Source organism: Berghia stephanieae, chromosome 2 (genome assembly GCF_034508935.2).
Source record: "Berghia stephanieae isolate SIO BIC M18660-M18661 chromosome 2, UCSD_Bste_1.3, whole genome shotgun sequence".
In the NCBI taxonomy this organism is placed as follows: domain Eukaryota; kingdom Metazoa; phylum Mollusca; class Gastropoda; order Nudibranchia; family Aeolidiidae; genus Berghia; species Berghia stephanieae.
Window position 1 is genome coordinate 29,873,808 of NC_088361.1, and position 23,290 is coordinate 29,897,097.

A 23,290-nucleotide genomic window follows, 5' to 3' on the forward strand; every position below is an offset into this window, starting at 1 on the left:
AAGATGAGAGCAACATGGAGGGGAAAACAGATGTAGGGGTATAGAAGACAGCAATACTGACCTCTCTCCCCAACAAAGGAGGTCAAGGACCCCATCCCATTTATATACCCATGTACTGTTCTGCTATGCACAAAAAAAAAAAAACCCTTTCCTTTTTCCACTTTGCCCTGAACCTTTACTTCAGATATCAGTCGATCTAAGTAATAAGTCAAAAGAAACACTATCCAGCCACACAGAAATGTATATCTCTCGTATATTGAGAAAATCCATTAGGGACTGAATTTGTTTCAGTTATGTTTTTAGAGTTTTAGGGCATTTGGGACAAATAGATCATTTCAGCTGCAGTAAAAGGGAATAAGATAAAATAGTCAAGAGATTTAAATTTTGTTATCGAAAGACCAACAAAAATAAGTTAGACAAAGGGGATAACCTCAACAGAGATCATAAATAAATGGATCCAAGAGCAAAATATGCCTCTGGCATGTCTGAAACCACTTTAAAAGCCCCACCTAGACACTGCCACTGCCACAGGATATCCGCCATGAACGGACACTAAAACCCTATAATAATTCAATTGTGGAAGGACCAGTGCCTACCAAGTCGTATAGCAATTGCCAGTACAATGAATATTTATGTAATAGATTTAATGTAGTTGTCGTGCAACAATGCCCTGCCATGATTCCGGAGGATGGCTTAGAAAGAAATTATTGTCCTGTCTTATGAAATATAAATATATATATATATTTTTTTTAATGAGGTCTTCACATTGTTCCTACTGAGATTCATAGAATTCAATAGAAATGATGAAAACTGTTTATACTGCAATGCACTGAATAAAACAATTTTTCCCATTTGTCGCCAGAGTTTTTTTTCATTTCAAATAAAATAAATTATGATGACCCTAACTTGTCAAACATTCTTTAACATAAGACTTCTTATGTTTTTTAAGTGTCAAGTTTAAGAATTTTTGACAAGTCGAGGGTTCTCTTAATTCATGTATTTTTTAAATTTCTAGCACAAATTGAACAAAGTTATATGTCAGTGCATGGCAGTATATTCAGCTTACGACTCTTTTACTTAGAATGCCGAAATGAATTGACATCAACATATCAAAGAAAAATACAAACTATGACAACAACAAAAAAAAAAAAATCACAAAAGAATGGACTACATCAGAGCAACCATAAAAGATGAGAAAAAAATAATGTCTTTAAGTTTTATATTGTCTTTTTGAAAGCAAAATCCACAATTTCAGAGAATTTTAAAAACCTTTTTCAGGCAAAGATCATAAATAAACACAGGTAGATGAAAACAAACTAAGGAATGAATCCAGAATCCCCTTGGTTGCGAGACTGAGTTTCTTTTCAATTATGTTTTTATTTCATTGACGAACACCTAAAACAGGTATTTTGTTTGTGTGACTTAGATGCTGACTTCATTAAAAGTAAAAATATGTAACCTAAGTTGATTTTGTATATATTGAGGAAAACAAGTCAGTCTAGATGTGGTTATGTGATTTTGTGGTATGACACTAGCCTTCGGTCCAGTCCCACTCTAGCAGCATGTGTAAAATGAATATCTGGCCTTAACAGCATTGTCTTGGTCGGGGGAAAAAATTATAACATCACTTAGCAGGCTTCATGTTTTGTCCTACATGTATAAGAGAGTTGCTGTTGGCTAGAGACCACCTGCAAAGTGCATTGATTATTCGATATTATTACTGTTGCTCAAATTCATAAAATGCAGCAACTAAAGTTTCATATATCTTATCATTTTATTTTATTTAGAAAAATTTTAATTTCAACTTTTTGTTTTTGATAATATTACAATGTTTCCAACACACATGAGTTATTAAATGTTATGTTTTTCGTTTTTAAGGGTTTTATGATGTTTCCGACACTTGTAGGTCATTTCAGTCCCAGTGAAAAAGAAGAAAATGAGAAAATGAAAATAATTCTAGACTTGTGACATACGATTAAAAGCAACCAAGAAAAAGTAAGAGAAAAGGGACTGGTTCAAATGGGGAACAGAAGTAGATTCCAAGAGCAAACTATCAATGTGCTTAGTTTGAGTTAAACCATTTCTCTGGTTTGAACCGATATAGATTATTAAAAATATATATATGTTTATATTCGAGTGTATTCCTCTTTTAAAAAAAAATAAATAAATAAATACATTTCGGCATGGATCCCATGTGAGACAATTTTTATCTCTGACTGTTCATGACTTCATTCCTACCATCTTACCGTTCCTGAAGCTTATATTTGGGAGATGATAATTTTTTCCCCTTTTACTGTTAAAAGAGCACCAAAGAAAACAGGTTCAAATAGGGAACAGAAGAGGATTCCCTGTGCCTATTTTGACATTACCTAAAGGTCCCATCTAGGCACAGACAAAGATTCGTGCTAAGAAGGACACATACACTCAAGACATATAATCGAGAGATGATTTACTAGGTGAAAAAAGTATCAACTCTTTGTAAAAAAAAAAAATGATGCTTGACAACAATGGCTATCACAGAATGACTTTTAGTGATCCCTAACCCAGAATTTTCTAACATTTATTGTGTACAAAAGTACCGAGTCCACCTATATAGAAAGTGTATATAGTTATTTTTCCCACCATGAACTGCGCAGGAGATGGTCAGTGAAATTTTGTTTTAATTTTGGCAAAATCAAACAAAATATTATATCCTTGTAAAGGATAGACAGATAGTATACTTGAAGCCTCTGCATATGAACTCTGCAGTTATTTAAAAACAGCACAGCTTGCTTTTACTACAAGAATCGTATTATAATTTTAAATTCAATATTATTTATATCAGCATCTAGTTCACAATTACATAATACCAGTTTAAAGGCCATGGATAACAGAGAGTAATAACTCCATACCTGAATGTTATATCAGAATAAGCTGTAACAAAGACACTAATCTGACTTCCAAGCGAAATCTTATATCTTTGTACTGCTCTCCTGGTAGAAACTTTCAGATATTATATGATATCAGCAAAGAAGGCAATCAAGCCCATTTATTAAGGGTCAAAAATGTAAAGAAAAATATACAGGGAAAGTAACCTCCAAAATGAGAAATGAAAGATGAGTGGAGGACAACAAAAAGGGAAACGCATCGAGGGATGGGAATGCAGACCTGTCAACTTGAAAATCTTTAAAATTCACAATTTTTAGGAGATAAAAATGGAAGTTGCTATAGTTAACTTTAAAAATGAACAATTTATCCTCCCAAAGATTAAATAGCACTTCAAAATCATCATGGTTATGTAGTATGGCATCAACTTTGATTTTCAATAAATTCTAATGGCTTAGAGATGCTCATGACGCTCTGAAATAGGAGCCAAAATTTCGTAATTCTTTGTAAAAGTAGGCAGGTCTGGGAGTGGTGGAGATGAGCAAGGGACCCAATTTGGGCAAACGATAATGATGTGGCTGGTAATGTACAATTTGTGTGTAGGGGTACGGGGCCATGGGGGAGATGATGGAAATAATTTACTTGAATCAACACATGGGGTGGAAATGTACAGTGGGTAAAAACTGAAAATAGTGATGATAAAGATGATGATGGTAATGATAAAGATGATAATGGTGGCGACGCCAATAAAATGATGGTAGACATTAAGGCTGGGTAGAAAGTTTTGCTGATGATAATATCATTTTTAACACATACCACCACCAAACCATTCAAACACATGCATACACAAACGGGGTTACCAATCTTTTCATCAGCAGGTAAAATGAAATATATAAAAAAGTACTAAATTCTTTCAAACCTGGTCACATAATTCGAATATGTCCAAAATTGGTTTTGGCTTCTTCAATAAATTGTCCTCTTGTCATATGATCTGACTTTTCTCAAAGACAATTCTTAACAAAGGTCAATCAGTGACATACATCCTGTCTAATACAAATTCCAGTGTAATATAATCCATCAGAATTTCACAATCAACAAAACACTATTCCAAAACTTATTCCAATCCCCAATTTATGTCTCACATTATTTCATATTTCAAGGCTGATTAAAAAAAAAAAGATGAAAAAAATAACAACAAAAAAACAGCTGTTGTTCTCATTGGTGGTGGTAATGGTAGTAGTATAGGTAGAATTAGGGTCAGCATAAAGCAGTCTGAGGTTGTATAGATGAAGAGGAAGAAGATGATGAAGACGACGATGGAGGAGGAGGGTTCGGGGCATGGCCGTTGGTGTATCCATTCATGAGTGGCATGGAGGTGTGACTACTACTACTTCCTGTTGAGCTCTTGTTGCTTTTGGTGTTATCCTTGCTCCCATCGCTAGAAGTGGCCTGTGTGTCTAAGACAGCACTGCTACCACTGGTACCGTGTGAAGGGTTAGAAGATGATGATAATATCGATTTGGAGGGCTGATTGAGGCGTGATGACGGCAATGAATATGATGGTGGTGGTGTTGGCAATGACGATGATGATGATGATGGTGGTGATGATGATGATGCTGTATGTAACGGTGGTATCCGATCACCATCACCTATATTTCCTAATTTCTCCGTTAATCTTCCAGCTGGCTCAACAGGTAGGCTTGGAATACCCGAGTTGCCAGACAGGGCATTGGCAGGACTTTGTGAACCAGCACTCTTGTCACTTTTAGTGTCTCCCTGTGAGAGTGTGGAGCCACCACCCCTGCTAAGACTAGTGGGTGGAGCTTGATGAAAACTGCCACCGGGGGGCCGATTGAGTACAGGTAGTCGTAATGACGGACGACTAATACTATTATTACTATTGTTATTATTACTATTTTTATTGTTATTTCTACTAGATCCTGTAGAAGGCCACAAGAGTCTATCCAATTCTCCCCCTTCTCTATTTGATGATGATGATGATGATGGTGGTGGTGGTGTTGATAGTGAAGAGGATGATGATGGTAAAGATGCGGGTGGCTGTGATAAAGTGCCCCACAGCCCACTAGCGACTGGTTGTTGATTTGAATTGTCTTGGGTGGCAGAGATTGAGCTAGCAGGAGTGATGGGGGTTATGTTATCTAGTTGTGATGGGGGGTGGGAGCGGGATGGACTGGGATTGTAACCCAAGTAGTCCGAGGGGGTTGTCGTTTGTGTGACAGGGGAACAGTTTGTTGGGGAAGAAGACAACATCTGGTGTTTGTGGGTGTTACCGTTGTTGACTGGACTAGTATCGGTGTTGGTAGGCAAGCTGCTCTTTTTATAGTGGTGAGGATGAGGGTTCCATGAAGATGATGGGGATGACGTTGATAAAGATGGTGCAGAGGTGGAGGTGACCCCAGGCATCAAATCGTGACCATCTTCTTGATTTGCAGATGGAGCGATCAATGGTTGAAGCTCAAATTGACCCTGATTGGCAAATGGTGACGATGGTTGAGGATGGGTGCTGATGTCATCCGGTTCATGTGGTGGTGACATAGACAAAGGGGATGGGTAAAAGGGGGAACCCTGGATTTTTGTGGCTTGGACACCACCACTTCCACTCCCACCCCCTAACATTAAACACCTGACGTCACTTTCATCATCATCATCTTCCTCTTGATCAGCATCACCATCGCAATTGTATCTATTATCATTATAATTCATATTACTATTATCAGTACTATTATTGTAAGAGGCAATATCCCCCCTTGGTCCATTGTGACCCTGTAGTGGACGAAGGGAGAAATCTGTGTCGTCTCCCTCCAGTGTCGTGGAATGTCCTCCATTATAGGGTGACTTATCCTTACAGAATTCCAAGTCAGCCTGGGAATTGATACCCTCCTCTGTTCCAGAATGCATGGAGGATTGGGATTGATACTCTAGGTCAGAGGGGTTGGTGCCCGACAATGGGTGGCAAGCAAATGCTCCACTGGTCTTTGAGTAAAGATTACTCTCAGACTCTTTCTCAAAAACGTCATGAGGAGGAGAACCACTCAAACCGACACCTCCACCACAACCTCCCCCGTCTCCTCTGTGAGAACGATGTGAGCCGCTACTGAAGTAAAAAGACAACTCCCTGAATTTGGCACTCAAGTACGGTTCTAGGTAGTGGATGATGTCCAGGAAAGTTGGCCGCTCTCGCTGTTTTTTCCAGCACTTTTTCATTAATATCTCCCTGTGAAAAAAAATAAAATAAATAAGTGTCCAATTATATAGTACATTTCTACTATAATATAATCAGTCAATTTTATAGGAGAGTGAGAAAAACAAAAACAAAAAAAAAACATAAAAACTATTCATCATCCAGATTTTCCCAATTTCAAAACAATTAATGCACTTCACAATGATGCATTTATTCTCAAAACAGGCTGTAAGAAAACTAAAATTCCAATTATACAAGGCAAGACACCTTTAAGACCTATTTGTACATGTTCTCTGTCAATCAGGAGAAAGAAGATGAAGAAGAAAAGGAGAAAAAGGAGGGGAAAAAAGAGGAGGATGGAAGAAGAGAAGAGGAGGAGGAGGAGGAAGAGGGAGGAGGAGGAGGAAGAGGGAGGAGGAGGAGGAAGAGGGAGGAGGAGGAGGAAGAGGGAGGAGGAGGAGGAAGAGGGAGGAGGAGGAGGAGGAGTGAAAAGAAGGGGGAGGCGGAGTAAGAAGAGAAAAAGGAAAGGACAAATTTTCAAGTCTTGAATGAAAATTCTCCACTTTTCCATATCTCAAATCTAGCCAATTATGCAACAACTCACATTTGCTTAGGACATTGTTCAGGGACAACCATGGTGTTTCCATCTGAAACATACTTAACCACGTCTTCGTTGGAGAGACCCTGGTAGGGCTGGGCGGCCAGAGTCACCATTTCCCATAAAACGACCCCGTAAGACCTAATAATAAAAAAAATAAGAACCAGTGAAAATGACATATATGGAGACAATTGAAAGCAATAAAATGAAAGTTTGGCTTTTGACAGGGAATTACAGATAGTTGTGAAAATGCATCATAAAGTTGAAAAAATATACTGCAAGCCAATACAGCTATACAGCATATAATATTATAAGCTCTTATCCTAAAAATAAGACTTGGCATCTACTAACATATGTAGGACGCTATTTCATTTAAGCTGCCCATATCCTGCTGTCTTTTACAGTTTCATCATGTAGATTCAGTCAGATATTCTTCAAGTTACTGTACACTGGAAAGGAAAACCAGTTGAAATGGCGTTCAGATATATACTTAAGTTGCACTGAATTAACAAATGAGCTGAATAACTTTGGCTCAGCCCAATGAATGCCAGAGTAAAAATTCCAAAGACAGTTGACCTCTTCAGTCATGCCCACTGATTGAAACCCAAAGATAGATCAAATAGGTTATAGAAACCTCTCGATATAATAAAACTATGGTGCACAACAACAGCCTTATGATATCACACACAAAAAGAGAATGGAAAAAAAGTGGTGAAGTTGTTGGTCATGAAAGGGAGAGGTGGAAGTGTGATAAAATCTCACCAGACATCAGAGAGGGAGGTAAAGACACCATCTCTCAGTGACTCAGGAGCCATCCAGCGTACAGGAAGCATTCCTCTGCCTCCCTTTCGGTAATAGTCTGTCTCGTAGATGTCTCGGGCCATTCCAAAATCTGGGTAAAGACAGTGATAAGGTAGTGTTTAGCATGATGGCAGTTGTGGGGGTAAAGATGATGACAAAGATGAAGCTGATGATGATGATGACTACCATAAGTGAATGCCTCTATGCAAGTGCAGGAAAAAAAAACACAAAGTATATACAATACACACCTCCAATTTTGACAGTGGCATCTTCAGCCACCATACAGTTTCTGGCTGCCAGGTCTCTGTGTACAAACTTCTTGTCTGCTAGATAAGCCATTCCATCGGCAATCTCCCCGGCCATTTGGAGGATGTCTTGTATCCGTGGGGGATTCATTCCAGGCTCAAGCTGAGGATGGTGAATAAGCAAATAGAAGTATATCAAGGAGAAGGCCATCTCTGCTATACACCAATATAATACAAATGTTGCAGCTTGAGGCTCTATGTAATAAATAACAGTAACAAAATGGAATAGAAGCTTCAACAATTTATAAAGTAGACCTGTAAATGAGCTCTATAAAAATTGACTGAAACTCGACAAACTGAAGATTCAATTATTTTTTTTTAAATAAGGGCATCATTGGAGAGCAGAGTGATAAATACAATACATTAAAATGGTGGGTGTTATTTCTTACTGGAAGTATGACTGCCATAATTTGATGTAGAAGGAATGCTAAATAAGCATGTCATTCATATAGGTAAAGATGACTTCATCAAAGTCATATTCCTGCCTCTGGAATTTTTTTTGACATAGTCAGAAAAATAATCACCATTATCATCTTTAACTTCTAGCCATGACCAATTGAATTTATTCCTCACATCTTTATCGATGCTCGACAAGTCTGAATTGAATTGCGATCCACGAACAGCTCAGCCATTGTGAGAACATTAGAATAATGTAGCAATGAGCAAACTTGATTTTCAATCAGTAAATGACAGAAAAAAAAACCAAATAAATGTGACTTCAGGCCAATACACTGAATTATTAAGTAGAAGTGAATTATCAAGAAGAAACTTCGGCAGGCGTAGCGGAAAAATTCAAAGAATCGAAATGAAGGTAAATCGCCACAAAACAGCAAGCTCGCTTGGGCTTGAGCAAAACAATGGCAGAAAACGTCCTGATTTGCACGGGAATTAATTAGGCTACTTATCATTGTTCCTTATAATCAGGTACTCAATCAGTGAAGAAACGATCAACCAGTTTGTTTACAACGTGAGGCAATCGAAATGTGCTTGTAGCAATCTATCCTAACTTTCGATTTGAAGGTGTCTACATAACGTACTTCTGGCATTCGCAATTTACTTTATCATAGTTTTGAGACTCGCCAGGTAAATGTGGTCAATTTTGGCTTAGATGAAACAGTGAAATTTATCGCTCGGTGGCTCAGTTAAAATTGGCTACAGTTGGGATCACGACGGGTTTGGAAAGTGAGAAAATAATTTAACGAAGGATGTGTGAAAATACCCAGGGAAGTGTTCAGACACGCCTTTTATAAAAAGCATCGCTTAGTCTTGGCAATATATACATCGTTAATATAAACGGTCCCCATGAGCTATGCGTAGCGCTGTGGAACACTCCTAATTACTTTTCGGTCATGGACTACGATTTGTGAATTCTTTCTTTTTTTATTTATTTCTTTCTTTCTTTCCTTTTTTTAAATATTTGAATTTGACAAATTGACTGATTTCAGTTAATTGACTGAGAATTTACAGGTCTAATAAAGACAGATGATGATCTACGTTTTCAAAAAAACACAATGAATGAGATATTTAAGACGAATGAGAGATAAAAAGATGGCACTGTAAAGGCAAATCATTTGCCAAACATCCTGGTAAAAGGATAGCAAGCAATTGTTCCTGTCAGTGAGTGTGAGAGAGAGAGAGAGAGAATAGAGGGGGGAGAGAGAGAGAGAGAGAGAGAGAGAGAGAGAGAGAGAGAGAGAGAGAGAGAGAGAGAGAGAGAGAGAGAGAGAGAGAGAGAGAGAGAGAGAGAGAGAGAGAGAGAGAGAGAGAGAGAGACTGAGAGAGACAGACAGAGAGGTCTATCCATACCTCATCAGGTCGGTGTTCTCTGAGATAATTCTTAAGGTCAGTAGCCATGAGTTCCATAATGACCAAAGCAGGCTGGCCAGTGGAGACTACACCCAACAGCTTGACTACATGATAACAATCAAATGCCCTGCAAGAGTAGGTAGTGTGTGTGTGAGTTTGTTTGGGATGAGGGTATGACAAAATTACAGTTATATTGGAATAAATAAAATAACTATAATTATGTACATGCCTGGCATATAGAAGTAAATAACAATACAATTTTATTTTTTTCATTTTCCAGTAAAAATTGGAAGAAAAAAAGAATGTTTTGCTGTTATATGGCAAAATAGCCAATTTCCATTATTTCACTTTCCCCATATACACTTCGCAATACTCCCATTTCCAATTCATGCAGCACAAGTCACAATTATAATGAACAACTTTTGTACGAACATTTTCTTTAGAATTATAAGCACTCCCTGTTGATGTCCATTCATATACATCTGATTGGATTGGGGCAAAATATTTGAGATCCTAAACCATGGGCATAAATGGAGCCGGAGGTTTCGGACCATGATCATCAATCAATAACTACGCTTGAAGTTTCTTGTCTTTGTAACATGACAAGACCATCATTAACAAATTTCAACTTCTACAGCGCACTGTTTCTTTTAGTTTGTTATGTTGTATTTTTTCTAAAAGGGTTATTATGGTGCTTGCGATAGTTTAAAGTAATTTCTGCATCACTAGAAATAAAGTTGATTGGATAGTCAAAAGAGTGAAGATCTACATATTTGGAAATTAATAAGCTATACACTAAATAAAATTCTTACTTCATTGTCGTGGCCTCCTTCAGGAAATCTCGTCTGTCAAAGAAATTTGCTCTGTCATTGACAGTCTGCAATGGCATATAGTGCATTATATGAAAACATTTATTTAACCCATCAACTTTAGGTTAAAGATGTCATACCAAAGACGAAAATGTTTATAATCAACAGAAATGTTTATAATCAACAGATCATACAACATTAATTGTTTATTTTCATGATGACAAAATTGTTTGTCACACCTTTGAGTTGGGTTGTCTTATACCGATCAAATTATAGCTAAACCCTTATCTCTAATATAAAAATAATTAAAGTGATACTATGTAATCATTATAAATTTATTTCATGACAATTCAGCTATAATGGGCAATGAAGCCTGCTGAAATGATGAACAAAGAGAGGGCAAATTATTTGTTTTGTATTTAAGAAATATACACAGATCTTAAAATTTATATAAATTTGCAATTTTATAAAATATTAGTAGTACAGATTCATGGTATATTCTTAAATCTAAAATGAAATAGTCGTCCTTACCTTGACAGCCACCCACATCTCTTCCTCTGGGTCCTCCCCTATTCCCTTCGCAATTCCCTTGTAGACCATTCCAAATGAACCTTTGCCCAGGGGCTGGAGCAATTTGATTTTGTCCCTATCCACCTCCCAGCCGTCCATGGTATTGATCACTGAAAGGGGAAAAAAAAATTGTACATGTATTTTTAAAAATTATTTTTTTGCTTATCTTTTTAACCCTCTATAAGTGGGATTCAATTTGACTCTTATCCTACATCACATCTTATTGTCTTTATCATTAAAGCACTAACTGCAATGTGACTTGACTCACGTTTTACTGACGACTTGAGTATCACTGCTCTCTTGGTAAAGACAGATTGCTATGAAGTTATAACCAAATAAAAATTGTGAGAAATAATAATGATATGAAAATGACTGTCTTGCCTTTAAGGCTTAAGTAACTTTCTACACATCGAAGGTCTAAAACTTTTAACTTTGAGATACAACAATTCAAGGGACCAACAAAACAAGAGATGGAAGAAATACTTGTTACTTACAATCGGATGACGCTAGGTAGTTCCTGTTTTCGGATATGACAGTGACATCCCTTGCCTGGTATCTGGAAAGTCATCAAAATAAAAAATTACATATCTGTGAGGGGAGATGAGGAAAGGAAGAAGGGGTAAGAGGATAATGATGATGAGAAGAAAAAAAGAAGAGGAGGGGGAGGAGGGTTAGTAGAAGTAGTTATTCTGTTTGTTACATAAGGAGTTTGAATAATATTTGATTCCATTTGATATTCATTTCTTTACAAAGTTGTGAATTTTGGCCCAAGCTCATATTTCATAATCTAATAATGGAACTTTACCTCTTTGATGACTAATGAACAAAATTGTTTGGATGATACTTACATTATGAGGAGGGGGAGGAGGAGGAGTAGGATGAGGAGGATCTAAAGAAGAGAGAGGAGAAGAAAAGGGAGAATATGGAGAAGGAAGAAATGTGGCGGAGAAAGAGGAGCAGGAAGAAGGAGCTAGGAAGTGTAAATAAAGAAGAAGAAAGTGGAGGAGATAAGGATGTAAAAATGAAGAGAAGATAATAAATGTGAGAAGTCTATAGTTACCTGTGTTTGATCAAGACTACGACAATCAACAAACCGATGAGTAGAAGGAACAAGAAGGCAATTACCACGCCCACCACAAATACAATGTTGTTGTCACTTTCACCTGCAATCAAACACCAAGATTAAGATTAATTTTACTCAGTCAAAACCAGTTGGAGACAGATGTTTCTATAGCTCTGTCCCATTTTCAGATAATAACCAAGGACTAAAATCAAAGGTGTCTAAAAAATAAGCTAGAGGGATTTTCTTCAAGAGCTCAACTTACGCACCCACCACCATCGAGTCTGCATAGAATCTCAATCACAAGACTTTTCTTGAATGGATTTGTTTTTGGAAACTAAATTTCTCTTTCAAAATACAACAGTGAAAATAATCTGATGCTGACCTAGGCTGAAAAAATTGATGCTCTACTTTTTCAGGAATGCATGTTTTGAGGCAAACAGCTACATATCTGTTGTTAAGCTTTACATCTAAACACAGAAAAAAAAGCTGAGAGCCTTACCTGGTTGCTGATCTATAATGAAATATTTCTCTTTGGTTTCCGAACTCTTCCCTGTGAGAGACATGGCAAATATCTGGTATGTCCAATTGCCTGGATCAAGGTTCTTCAGACGATAGCCACGTATCTCTTCGTACATCCGGCGGTTGATGCAGATCTCACGGGCCACCAGCTGGAAACACAAAGAGTACACAACTATAAAATTGTTTCCTTCTTCTTCTTCCTATACATTGAATAAATCGATCCGATTTAGTATTACTGTTGATTTTTTCTTCTGTCCAGTTTTGTTTTTCGATTGGATTTTTTGCCAACAAACTATGAACTGAATGTTTATATCTTGAAGCAGATCGTGGTTGTTGACCATCTTTTATATCATCATCAATATCAATAAATATAATTATTGAACTTATTGTTATCATCATCCTCATTGTCAGCAACACCACCAATAACGCTATAAACATATTTGCAATCTTCAGAGAAACAAACAAGAGATCTCAAATTCTTTACTCAAGACTCTAGAAATTAAGTTTTGCACAAAAAATTCTTATACTGTACAAGTAAAATAAACCCTAGGTAAAATGAACAAAAGAAAAGCACAAAACGGAAATGGTGTGCAAATCCTCTTTTTTATTTTTGTAGACATGCAGTGTAATGAAAGAAGCTAGTGTCGGCTGACATGCAGACTTGAAAGTTTTGTTTTAATTGAAAACCTTTCACCACAAAAAAAAATCCTTTTTACACAAAGTATGCTGGACCACCATTCAACCATTTCTTAATATACAAAGTACCAAGGCATTGTCACAGCAACATACCAAAGGTTTTTACTGGTGTGGGTACCCTTAAATACCAAGAATTTTTGGAGTGTTCTTCAATTTATGGGTGTATCTTTTTAAAAATCTATTGTAATAAAATGATTCAACTAATTCTTATGCAATTTTCAGGGTATGTTGTATTATAAATGAACTTTATAAAAAATATATATTATTTTGAAAAAATATTTACAAGAACGCCAGCCATATTGAAATATCATTTAGGTCAAGGTCAAAAGTGGTTACAGTTCATCTTTGAAAAAAAGACCTCTAAAATTTAATAGGATGAATAGAATTGATATCAGATGAAGGATTGTGAAGAAAAACATGGCTTCAACAAGTTTGAAACATTCTAAAATTACAGAGGATTTTTAAGACCATTAAATATATATGCTTATATGATTTCTTTATAACCACAGTATGAGAATTTTTGTCTGAGAAAATCAATTTGAAAAAATCAAAAGCAGTTTCACTTCCTACGCCATTCACTTCTTTGGTTAAATTCAAGAAGTCAATGGTTTTGAACAAACTTGTCATTTTTAAAGGTATTTCAGGTCAAAACAGTTGTCATTCCCCCTACCATGCCCCTTGCTATGCCCATCAAAATGTAGGACCATGATCAAACCATCACCACCTTCGTCAATCTCCTAATTACATCTAACATCAATCTCCTCCTTGTTACCGCCACAACAGTATTTACTATGTATTTGTGTACAGGTTGGAATCTCTAAATCTGTCAACCATGTTTATTCAAACAACTCACATTATCCTGGCCAGCCCGTTTGACTTTCAAGCTGTATTTCAAGATAAGGCCATTTGGCCGAGGCGGGGCAGTCCATCGAATGATGACGTCACCTGTTGTGTTGGTTACATGTTCTACTGTAATGGAGGTCTCATTCACATTGTCTTGGCTCGCTGTCAAAGCAAAAGAAAGCAGCATATATGTATAGTAACATAAAATCTATTGACGATTTCAAGCAGGACCAATATGATTAAAAGACAAAGGTATTTTGAAATAAAAACCACTAAATTAGAATAAATTGACAGGAAAATATTTGGTGGTGGAGCTGATGATGTGGCTGTTACAGTAGTGGCGAAGATGATGATGTGGCTGTTGCAGATGATGATGGTATGACATTGTCATTTTTGTAACATCAGACACAAAAAGACTGCAATCTAAGGTGATTTTGAAACAATGAAATTATTGAGTTTTGTACAGATTATCCAAGTTAAAAAATGGCAACTGATTAAAAAACTAAGACTAGCAGTGAAAGATAAGCAGAATTAGCTTCTCAAAATGTAAGCATTTTGTTCACACTTTTTGACCCTTTGAAAGGGTATTTTGGAAGTCTCAGTGTTTAGAGCATTTTTCATGACAAAAATTCTGAGACACTGATATAAACTGGATAAGTTCCAAAATTCTTAAATTTATCTATTATAATTACATTCTTGTACAGGACACTACAAAATAAATACATTGGTAGCCATAACCTAAATTACATCTCAGAGGATTGCGGGTTTGTTTTTTTTAAAACCTGACTTGATTGTATAATAATTCAAAATTTGATGGATATTCTAGAATAAAATATTACAGTAACATCTTTCGTAGACTTACGTAAAGCTTTAGTCCTTCCAGCAGTGATAGCTCGACTGTTACTGCACAGACCTCCTGTATGGGGGCTGGTATCCTGACAAGCTTGAAGCTGTGGGGGGTAAAACGAATAATAACATTCATTTGTCAATCTGCAGATCAAGCTATTAGACCTATAAATGAATTATACAAAAATTGACTGAATTATTTTGTGAAATCGAGTTTTAAAATGAGTGTAGTATAAGAGAGGAAAGTGATAACAGACAAAGTGACTAAAATGACAAGTGTCATTACTTGACTTTGATGTAGAAATAGAACGAATGCCAAATAAGCAAGTCAATCATAGAAGATAAAAGTAAAGATGATTTTTTTGAAAACTGCTCAAGACTGTTTCTACAGATAATTACAGCATAGGCTTAGGATTTCAAAACAAAAAACTGTAACAAATCACAAATATGTAAAAGCACTACTAAAAGCATATCCTAAATCATACCTCTGATATCACTGCCCTATTGGATTAATTTCAAATACTACAGATACATTTGCTTTATAATTGTACATTTTTTTTTTACAGTCCACAGCTTCTTGAGGCTCAGTATTCACCTACCTCAATGACATACTCCATAAACGGTTCCAAATTGTTAATGACTGTCTCTGTAAAGTTATACACATCGATGTCGCCTATGATTCCCATTGGGCTGTAACTCATCTTCTTCCTGTCATTGGCGTTCGCAGCAGCCATTGCTGCCCCAGCCATTCTATCCTCCCAGCCCGGGCCCAAGTTGATGGTCCCATTGAGGCCTTTGATCATGGACTGCAAAAAATCTTTACCTCCCATGGAGAGACCCTCCCGATTCATGTTCTCCCACTGCTGGGTCAGGTTTTTGTCGATGATAACTTTGGTAGGGAGGGTGTCAAATCTGGGACAATAGATATAATGATATATTAATAAACAGGATGGAATCAATGAATGAATAAATAAATAAATATTTGAAAGGGACAATAATAATAGTAATAATAGTAGTAGTAGTAGTAGTAGTAGTAGTAGTAGTAGTAGTAGTAGTAGTAGTAGTAGTGGTAGTAGTAGTAGTAGTAGTAGTAGTAGTAGTAGTAGTAGTAGTAGTAGTAGTAGTAGTAGTAGTAGTAGTAGTAGTAGTTTTAGTAGTAATATGATGGTGGTGGTGGTGGTGGTGATGATGATGATGATGATGATGATGATGATGATGATGATCTTTTTTTTTTAAGTCATAATAATAATAGCAATGATGATGATGATGCCTGCGGTGGTAATGCTGGTGATGGTGGAGGAGGAACAGGAGAAAGAGGAGGATGAGGAGGAGGAGGAAAAGGAGGAGGAGAAGAAGAAGAAGAAGAAGAAGAAGAAGAAGAAGAAGAAGAAGAAGAAGAAGAAGAAGAAGAAGAAGAAGAAGAAGAAGAAGAAGAAGAAGAAGAAGAAGAAGAAGAAGAAGAAGAAGCAAAGACCTGCCCACCTTTTACAATAGACATTATTCTGCAGATGGTTTTCAAAGAACACTTCCATTTTCCGTTTGTCTCTCTCCTTTTCTAACTCCTTCTTTGACTTAGGACAAGCACAACAATTTCCAGACACATTCTGTTTCTTCTGCTCCTCTTCAACCTTTGCCTTACTTTTGTCTTTTGTCTCCACAAGCGCTGCATTTAATGGAAAAAAACAATAAAGCAAATGTAAGAAATCCAAAATCTAGCCACACAATTTTATTTTTTTAATAATAAAATAATAATTTTTTTTTTTAATTTAAGGTCAAAAATTACTTTATTTTCAGGGAAACAAAGGAAGAAATTATATATTCTCCCTATTTCTAAAAAGATCAAAGGTTACATAAGGTTATCCTATCAAATCACACTTTTGTTAAACTCCAAATAATACGATCCCTTGTGCCCAATCGTCTCAATAGGGTTTTGAATCTGGGTGAATCGCATGCTGAAAATTTAATTTTAGGCGTAATTCAAATAATCTGACTTGAAATAAATGCCTTCTATAAAGACTTGAGTTTTGACTCTAAAAAAAAACTTTAAAAAAAATACAACAGACGCTTCCTCCTCATTTTCCTCTTAAAAGGAAGGTTCCCCATTATACCAGACATATATTGCTAGAAAATTATGGTTGATCTCGGGAAGTGAATGAATTAATTTTCTAAAAATTATTTTGAGAACACTCACGTTCTAAGCAGTAGTTCCTTCTGTCAAAGTCTTCTAGGTTCAAAGGTTGCTTCATGTATATGAGCTTGTAGTAGGTGACAATGCCATTTGGGTGCTTTGGGGGCTTCCATTTGACGTGGAGCTCAGTGGGATCCTCAGTTGGACTCACCTGCAGATCTAAAGGCTCTGTTGGATCTGAAAGAAGAGAGGTGAGAAGGGGAGTAGTTATGACACATAATCGTTAGACTACTACATTAATCAGACATGAATTTGTTCTAAAAAAAAAGGCTAGTGTGGCAAAACTGAGCAGGGAAATTATATAGAAAAGAAGGAAAAATAATACAAATCATACCATGAGAACAAATCTGTTTATCATTAACCACATGAGTAAACAAAGATGTAAGAGAATAACAGACTACTTTTTCAAATAAGTTGTTAGGGATCATCAATCTATTAATATAAGAAGCTAAAGATTTTTGCCCGCAAAAAAAGGGGTGTTTCGTTATATGGCTAATAAAACATGTACTTACAATAAGGCAGGGTGTAGAATGTGATGATGTTGGTCATGGCTGAGTGAGTGGCTGTAGTCAGAGTGAATGCTTGGACATAGGCAGCATACTTTGTGTATGCCTTTAATTTAGGGAGAAGACCCATCTGAAATGGCTCATTGTCCTCTGTCGGCTGCTGCTCTTTGTTCATCCACCTAAATTAAAGAAAGACACAGAGAGATATGCCACAGATGTATTATCATTAGTGCTCTTCCTGAGTTATGTATGAGACATATAAAGGCTGTACTTGACACCTGTCAGTTTGAAGTGATTCTTTAGAATAATCCATTTGTGGTTCTTATGTCTAATTTTCATGTTTAAAGTTTATCGCACCTAATTAAAGTTTATATTATGCCTAAAAGTTGGATAATAAATATCTGTTTTGTTTGTTTTTATGTTTTTTAAGGGTTTTACAGCGCTTGCAATACATTGAGGCCATATCAGCACCAGTAAAAAGGAAGAAAATGGGATAGTAAAAAGTTATGGAATGAAAATTAAAGTACCCAAGAAAAAGTATGACAAAGGGGAATGGTACAAATGGGGAACAGATGTAGATTCCAAGTGTACACAATCAGTGTACTTAGTTTAAGATCACCTAAACATTCGACTGTTTCCCTTCCAGCCAAGGACTCCAGCCAGGTGAGTATAAAACTTAAGTAATCTCATTCCAAGACAAAGACAGAAAGCAATTGGAAAACGAATACAGGGGGATAGAAGACACAACATGTATCTCCCTGCCCACAATGTCACTGTGGGAGGTTGGAAATTTTATATCTGATCATCCGTCACAGAGAAATGAATGTTTACAGTGAGATGAGGTCTGGGGTTATAGTTTAATTGATGTAAATCTCTCTGGAAATCTGAAGTTCTGAGGCTCAATGCCAGGTCAGATGTTTTTGTTGTTGTTTTTATTGGGGGGGGGGGGGGGGGGGGGGTTATTTTATTTTATCATTATTTTATTTATTTTTTTTGCATCACATTTTTCTAGAACCTCACACAATTTTTCTGATTTTGATTTTACATTACTGTGTGCTTCCAAATTAACAATAACGGTATTAGAGAGGTATGGCTACATAATAAGTATCTCAGTAAAGCTAATTACAGGAAAGATATTTTTGAGGTATCAACAAAAAACAATTGTAACCAAGTGTTCAAGTTAGGGGAGTCTTGTGTGCCAACTTACCATATAGATCAAGCTCAAGGGTGTCATAGTTAGGGTCACTGCATACTTATGCAAAAACTGGGTCACTGGCATGTTTATATCAAATCAAAAAGCACATATTGACACTATTCTGTAATTGATCCACATGTCATTAGATTTTACACCATTGGTTGATCATGTGAGAGAGACATTATACAGTACTTTTGCTAAACCTAAGTAGCATTATTTAGAGGCAACTACTGACTACTTACACGTCATCAGAACAAGCATCTCTCCCCAGGTAGATGTTCACATCAGAGTCATCCCTGTTGAGAGAAGTGTAACACAAATAGAAACTTATGACAATAATGTAATAAATTAATATAGATGAATAGTGAATAGTACACATTTTTATACAGCGCAATTTAAGCATTTGCAGGTCTGTCATGGGCACCAAACAAACAAAAATAATATGTAAAATTTTGGGAGAAAATCTAAATTTCAAGGGAAAAGAATGGTATTGACCTAAAATGCTGGATTTCAGCCGTTTTCGTTATAAATCATTGAAATGTATAAGGAGGATACAGATTTTCGTAAACAGGTGCGTGCATAAGCTACTCGGAATAAAATGGATGGATGGAATTAAGAACGAAGAAGTATGGAAAAGAACACAGCAAAAACCAGTGGGATAGGAAATACAATATCAGTTGTTAAGATAAATGTTGACATGTACTGCATAAGCTATTAGTATATAAACCTTGCTCAAACAAAATTTTGTACCTACACACCTAGTCACGTACTTCCACTCATGCTAAATCTAGTGTGAATACACTACAAGACTTTTTTTTCTTTCAATAAGTTGAGTCAATCTTATAACCAATTGATATTTGAAATAAAATGAAAATTGTCTTTTGTCAGAGTATGGGAAGAAAATGCATCAGAGATTTTTTTCCTTACGATGGAACTTCCTTGTAATTGATGTTGTATGTCAGGACTTGTCTGGAATCTTTGAGATCTTTTTCCCAAACCAGCACAGCACTCTCATGGGTGATCTGAGTGACTTTCAGGCTCATTTGACGTGGGTAACCTGCATGGTGAACAAATATTGGATAGAAATTTATTAGTTGGTGAGAATGAATTTTACTCCTGACCCGACTTTTAGATTTTACCATATCCTCAAGAGAACAGTAACAATACTTACGTGATCTGCAGACCTGCCAAATTGAAAACTTGAAATTTAGTAATATTTGTGTCAATTTTTTAGTAATTTAACAAGGAAATTAGTAATTTATGAACTCGTATACGAACAACCACAAATTGACATTGATGATTACTTCAACATCACATCGTCATGATTATGCGCTGTAGAAATGCTTTTTAATTATTATTATCATCATCATCACCATCATTATCATTGTTATTATTATTATTATCACCATTGTTGTTATTATTAATATTATTATCATCATCATCATTATTTTATTATTATTATTATTTAAGTATTACTGAGAATTTAAAATTTGTAATTTTCCATAAAATTTCGTATTTTCGTAATTGGCCGTGAAATTTGTCTAAAATTCGTAAAATTACGAAAAATTCGTAAGATCTGGCAGGTATGGATCTGCTCCAGGCAATGAACAAATATTTCTTCTAAAAATTAAAAAATCTGAATTTTAAGGGAAAATATCTGAATGAACTGAAGATGCATGGTTTCATTCCTTATATGCATGAATTTTTAAAAAAATCTTGTCTAAAGAAAATAAAAATGTTTTCATCAATTGCTCTTTAAAAGCTGGGATTAAAAATCCACATCTAAAATAATCTGAATTACGCCAAATTTAACCTCCCATATTTTTTTTTGTTTTGAATATTAATGAAATTTGTACAAGTGGCAGATCTGTATTCAGGCCTAATCACATTGCTGTTACTGATCTCAAGGTAAAAATGATTCAATTCGCAGTAATGACAGGAAACATATAATGGAAGAAAAGTTATTTTAAAGAAATTCAATTTCCCTGTTTAAGGAAAATACATTAATTCTTTAGTCCAGATAATAAAATCTGTACACTTCTCTGGTGCAATGAGGTCGTATAAAATCAAATACCAAAACTGCATTCGAGAATGATCACTTAACTTAAAATCAGACAACTTTGATTACAAGACCTAAAAGTCATTAAGGGTGTACAGGCATTAGAAACTCAGTGAGCTACAGTAAAAATCTTGTGTTATGTTGAGGTCAATCAGAGACTGAAGTCATGGAGGAATGAGAGGGATTTGGAGGGAGTATACCAGAGAACAAAAGAGGAGAATGATAATACAGAGGAAGTTGAGGAGTAAGCATGACTTACAAGGTTTGAGGTCCCCATTGGTCTGTTCACTGATGTCCTGGGGTCCTGGCTGCACTGTCAGATTAAGGGACTTCACAAACTCCTTAATCTTGTACAGACACAGACGGCGATTAGAGTGAAATTCAACCTGACCGCGTTTGATTTGGATCTTTTGGCCTTTCGGGAAAAGCTCTTGAAGATTGGCATTGTCCATCACAACCAGACTGTGCCTGAAAGAAATAACACAACAATTAAATGACATTTCATCCACATAAAAAGGGTCCACTTGACGCAAGTGGACAAAAACAGAATCCGATCAGTACACTAGTCTTATTTAAAGAATCGTAAGCAATTGTTATTTACTTTTTAAAACTGAAAACCGGGATAATCTCCAGCTCTTCTTTGAACCCAGCAGTCTTGGAAAGTTGGTTTTTTTTATAAGATCAGAGGAAATATATTATCTTATCCAAAGAATAGCAAGTAATTGTCACTGCCCCTAGTCTCCAATTCTATGGACCCACCAGAACCCTATGTATTCAAGCATTAATCTGCCACCTGTGTAGTAATCTGGGTCAAGTGTCCATAGCAGGATAAACAGTCCCTAGGGATTCCATAACTTGGCTTGTGAAGTATTTCATTCATTCCTTTGTTTTTTTCTCTCTTAAAGATGTTACATTCATTTTTACAGTCCATAGGGTTCAGCATTTTATCTTATCTCTGAAGACACTATTATCATTTCATTTCAACAAAGACAACGCTTTTACAGGCCAGGTATTCATTTTGCACGAGAGTATGGTGAGAAAATTGAGTGAAGAACATTTTCCAAGGACTCAACTTTGCGCTGCCCACAACTGACTTGAACACCTCAGTATCTGTAATGCAATTTTTAAAACTGTCTGAAACAATAAGTGTGCAAAATTTTAAAATAAAAGACAGTATTTTAGTTCCCCTTAATATTTTGAAAAGTGCAATCAACTCTTTTAGAATGCAACTCCAGATATATTCCATATCAAGCTCAATTAGAACAGCTGATAAGTGCGCCTTACCCACGGTGTGCCAATGTCTCGCCGCGGATGATCTCCAACTTCTTAAAGAAATAGAGGTGGAGGAGAGCATAAGAACTACGGATGTTGATGTACCCTGTGACCTCCCGGATCTCTCCTAAATTCTTTTCCATCTCCTCGTTTACGCTGCCTGTGGACAAAAAGAACCGACCAGATTAAAAATCGAAAGCCTTGTAAATAAATATATCTTACTTGTAAAGATTTTTTGGCTGATAATGATCTACTGCCACAATCAGGTATTGTTACCTGCCTACTTCTACGAAATTTGCTAAGACAAAAACAGTGTAGCTTCTTTAATTATAAAAAAAATGTTGAAAGCATAAGTCTGAGCACATGTATTATAAAGAACTTTGAAGCATTATTCAATACTACAGGGATGTTTCATAATTTAGAAATTGATATTAAGTCAGATTGAACCAAATGCTGAAAAATGAATTTTTTATTATAAATATTGATTGGGTTGCTTAACCAAAATTAATATGTGCATCTATCACCTCAATACTGTGTAAATTATCATCCCATTTCTAATCTTGGAAAACCCTATCATTTCTTAGTAAAAACATATTTATGTTTTAAACTTGTTGAAAAAAAATAAATCATTTCATTCAACGATTGCATAATAATTCCACTCATTTTATTAGCTTAAATAAAAATGATGACTTACTGGCTATCTGAAATAATCTTTTGGTGCATATGAATACAAATCCAATGTAAAAATAGGATGAAGAGGCAAATATTTTCTAACATGATCACATAATTCTTTCAGCGCTGAGGCTATATTTCCATCACAAAGGCAGCATGAGATTGACATACTAAGACAAAGCGACATTCGAATTCGGCACAAAATCTCAAATAAAATACCCCCGAAGGCCAATTGAATGTTCTGATGAAAGAAATGATACCACTGGTTCAATTTATAGTACTTTTGTAGAAAGCAGGTTTGGATTACATTATTATTTTTGCCTTTCAAGACCAGCCACTCTCTGCGGCCATTGGCCAGTAGAACAGATCTGATCTGGCTGCACAGTGCGGCCAATGGCGCTGAAAGAGTTACGACAATGTGAATTAATTGCAAAATAAAGTCTTTTGTGACTTAATGGTTACAACATATCTGAGA

At 35.9% G+C, this 23,290-nt stretch overlaps 1 protein-coding gene across 1 annotated transcript in view; it reads right to left on the reverse strand.

The window, feature by feature from the left end:
* Positions 1-1,373: 1,373 nt before the first annotated feature.
* LOC144964677 (putative molluscan insulin-related peptide(s) receptor) overlaps positions 1,374-23,290 on the reverse strand; it is a 53,081-nt gene continuing 31,164 nt past the window's right edge. The window contains exons 6-25 of the mRNA XM_078899186.1: positions 22,156-22,303; positions 21,131-21,339; positions 19,740-19,869; positions 19,055-19,108; positions 17,624-17,796; positions 17,115-17,288; positions 16,406-16,586; positions 15,523-15,835; positions 14,940-15,027; positions 14,088-14,239; positions 12,519-12,687; positions 12,017-12,119; positions 11,451-11,512; positions 10,918-11,066; positions 10,390-10,454; positions 9,578-9,704; positions 7,715-7,874; positions 7,428-7,557; positions 6,672-6,806; positions 1,374-6,100 (exon numbers count right to left, since the gene is read on the reverse strand). Of these exons, the coding sequence (XP_078755312.1) occupies positions 4,123-6,100; positions 6,672-6,806; positions 7,428-7,557; positions 7,715-7,874; positions 9,578-9,704; positions 10,390-10,454; positions 10,918-11,066; positions 11,451-11,512; positions 12,017-12,119; positions 12,519-12,687; positions 14,088-14,239; positions 14,940-15,027; positions 15,523-15,835; positions 16,406-16,586; positions 17,115-17,288; positions 17,624-17,796; positions 19,055-19,108; positions 19,740-19,869; positions 21,131-21,339; positions 22,156-22,303 (4,700 nt within the window). The 3' untranslated portion in view covers positions 1,374-4,122. The remainder of the gene's footprint in view (positions 6,101-6,671; positions 6,807-7,427; positions 7,558-7,714; positions 7,875-9,577; positions 9,705-10,389; positions 10,455-10,917; positions 11,067-11,450; positions 11,513-12,016; positions 12,120-12,518; positions 12,688-14,087; positions 14,240-14,939; positions 15,028-15,522; positions 15,836-16,405; positions 16,587-17,114; positions 17,289-17,623; positions 17,797-19,054; positions 19,109-19,739; positions 19,870-21,130; positions 21,340-22,155; positions 22,304-23,290) is intronic.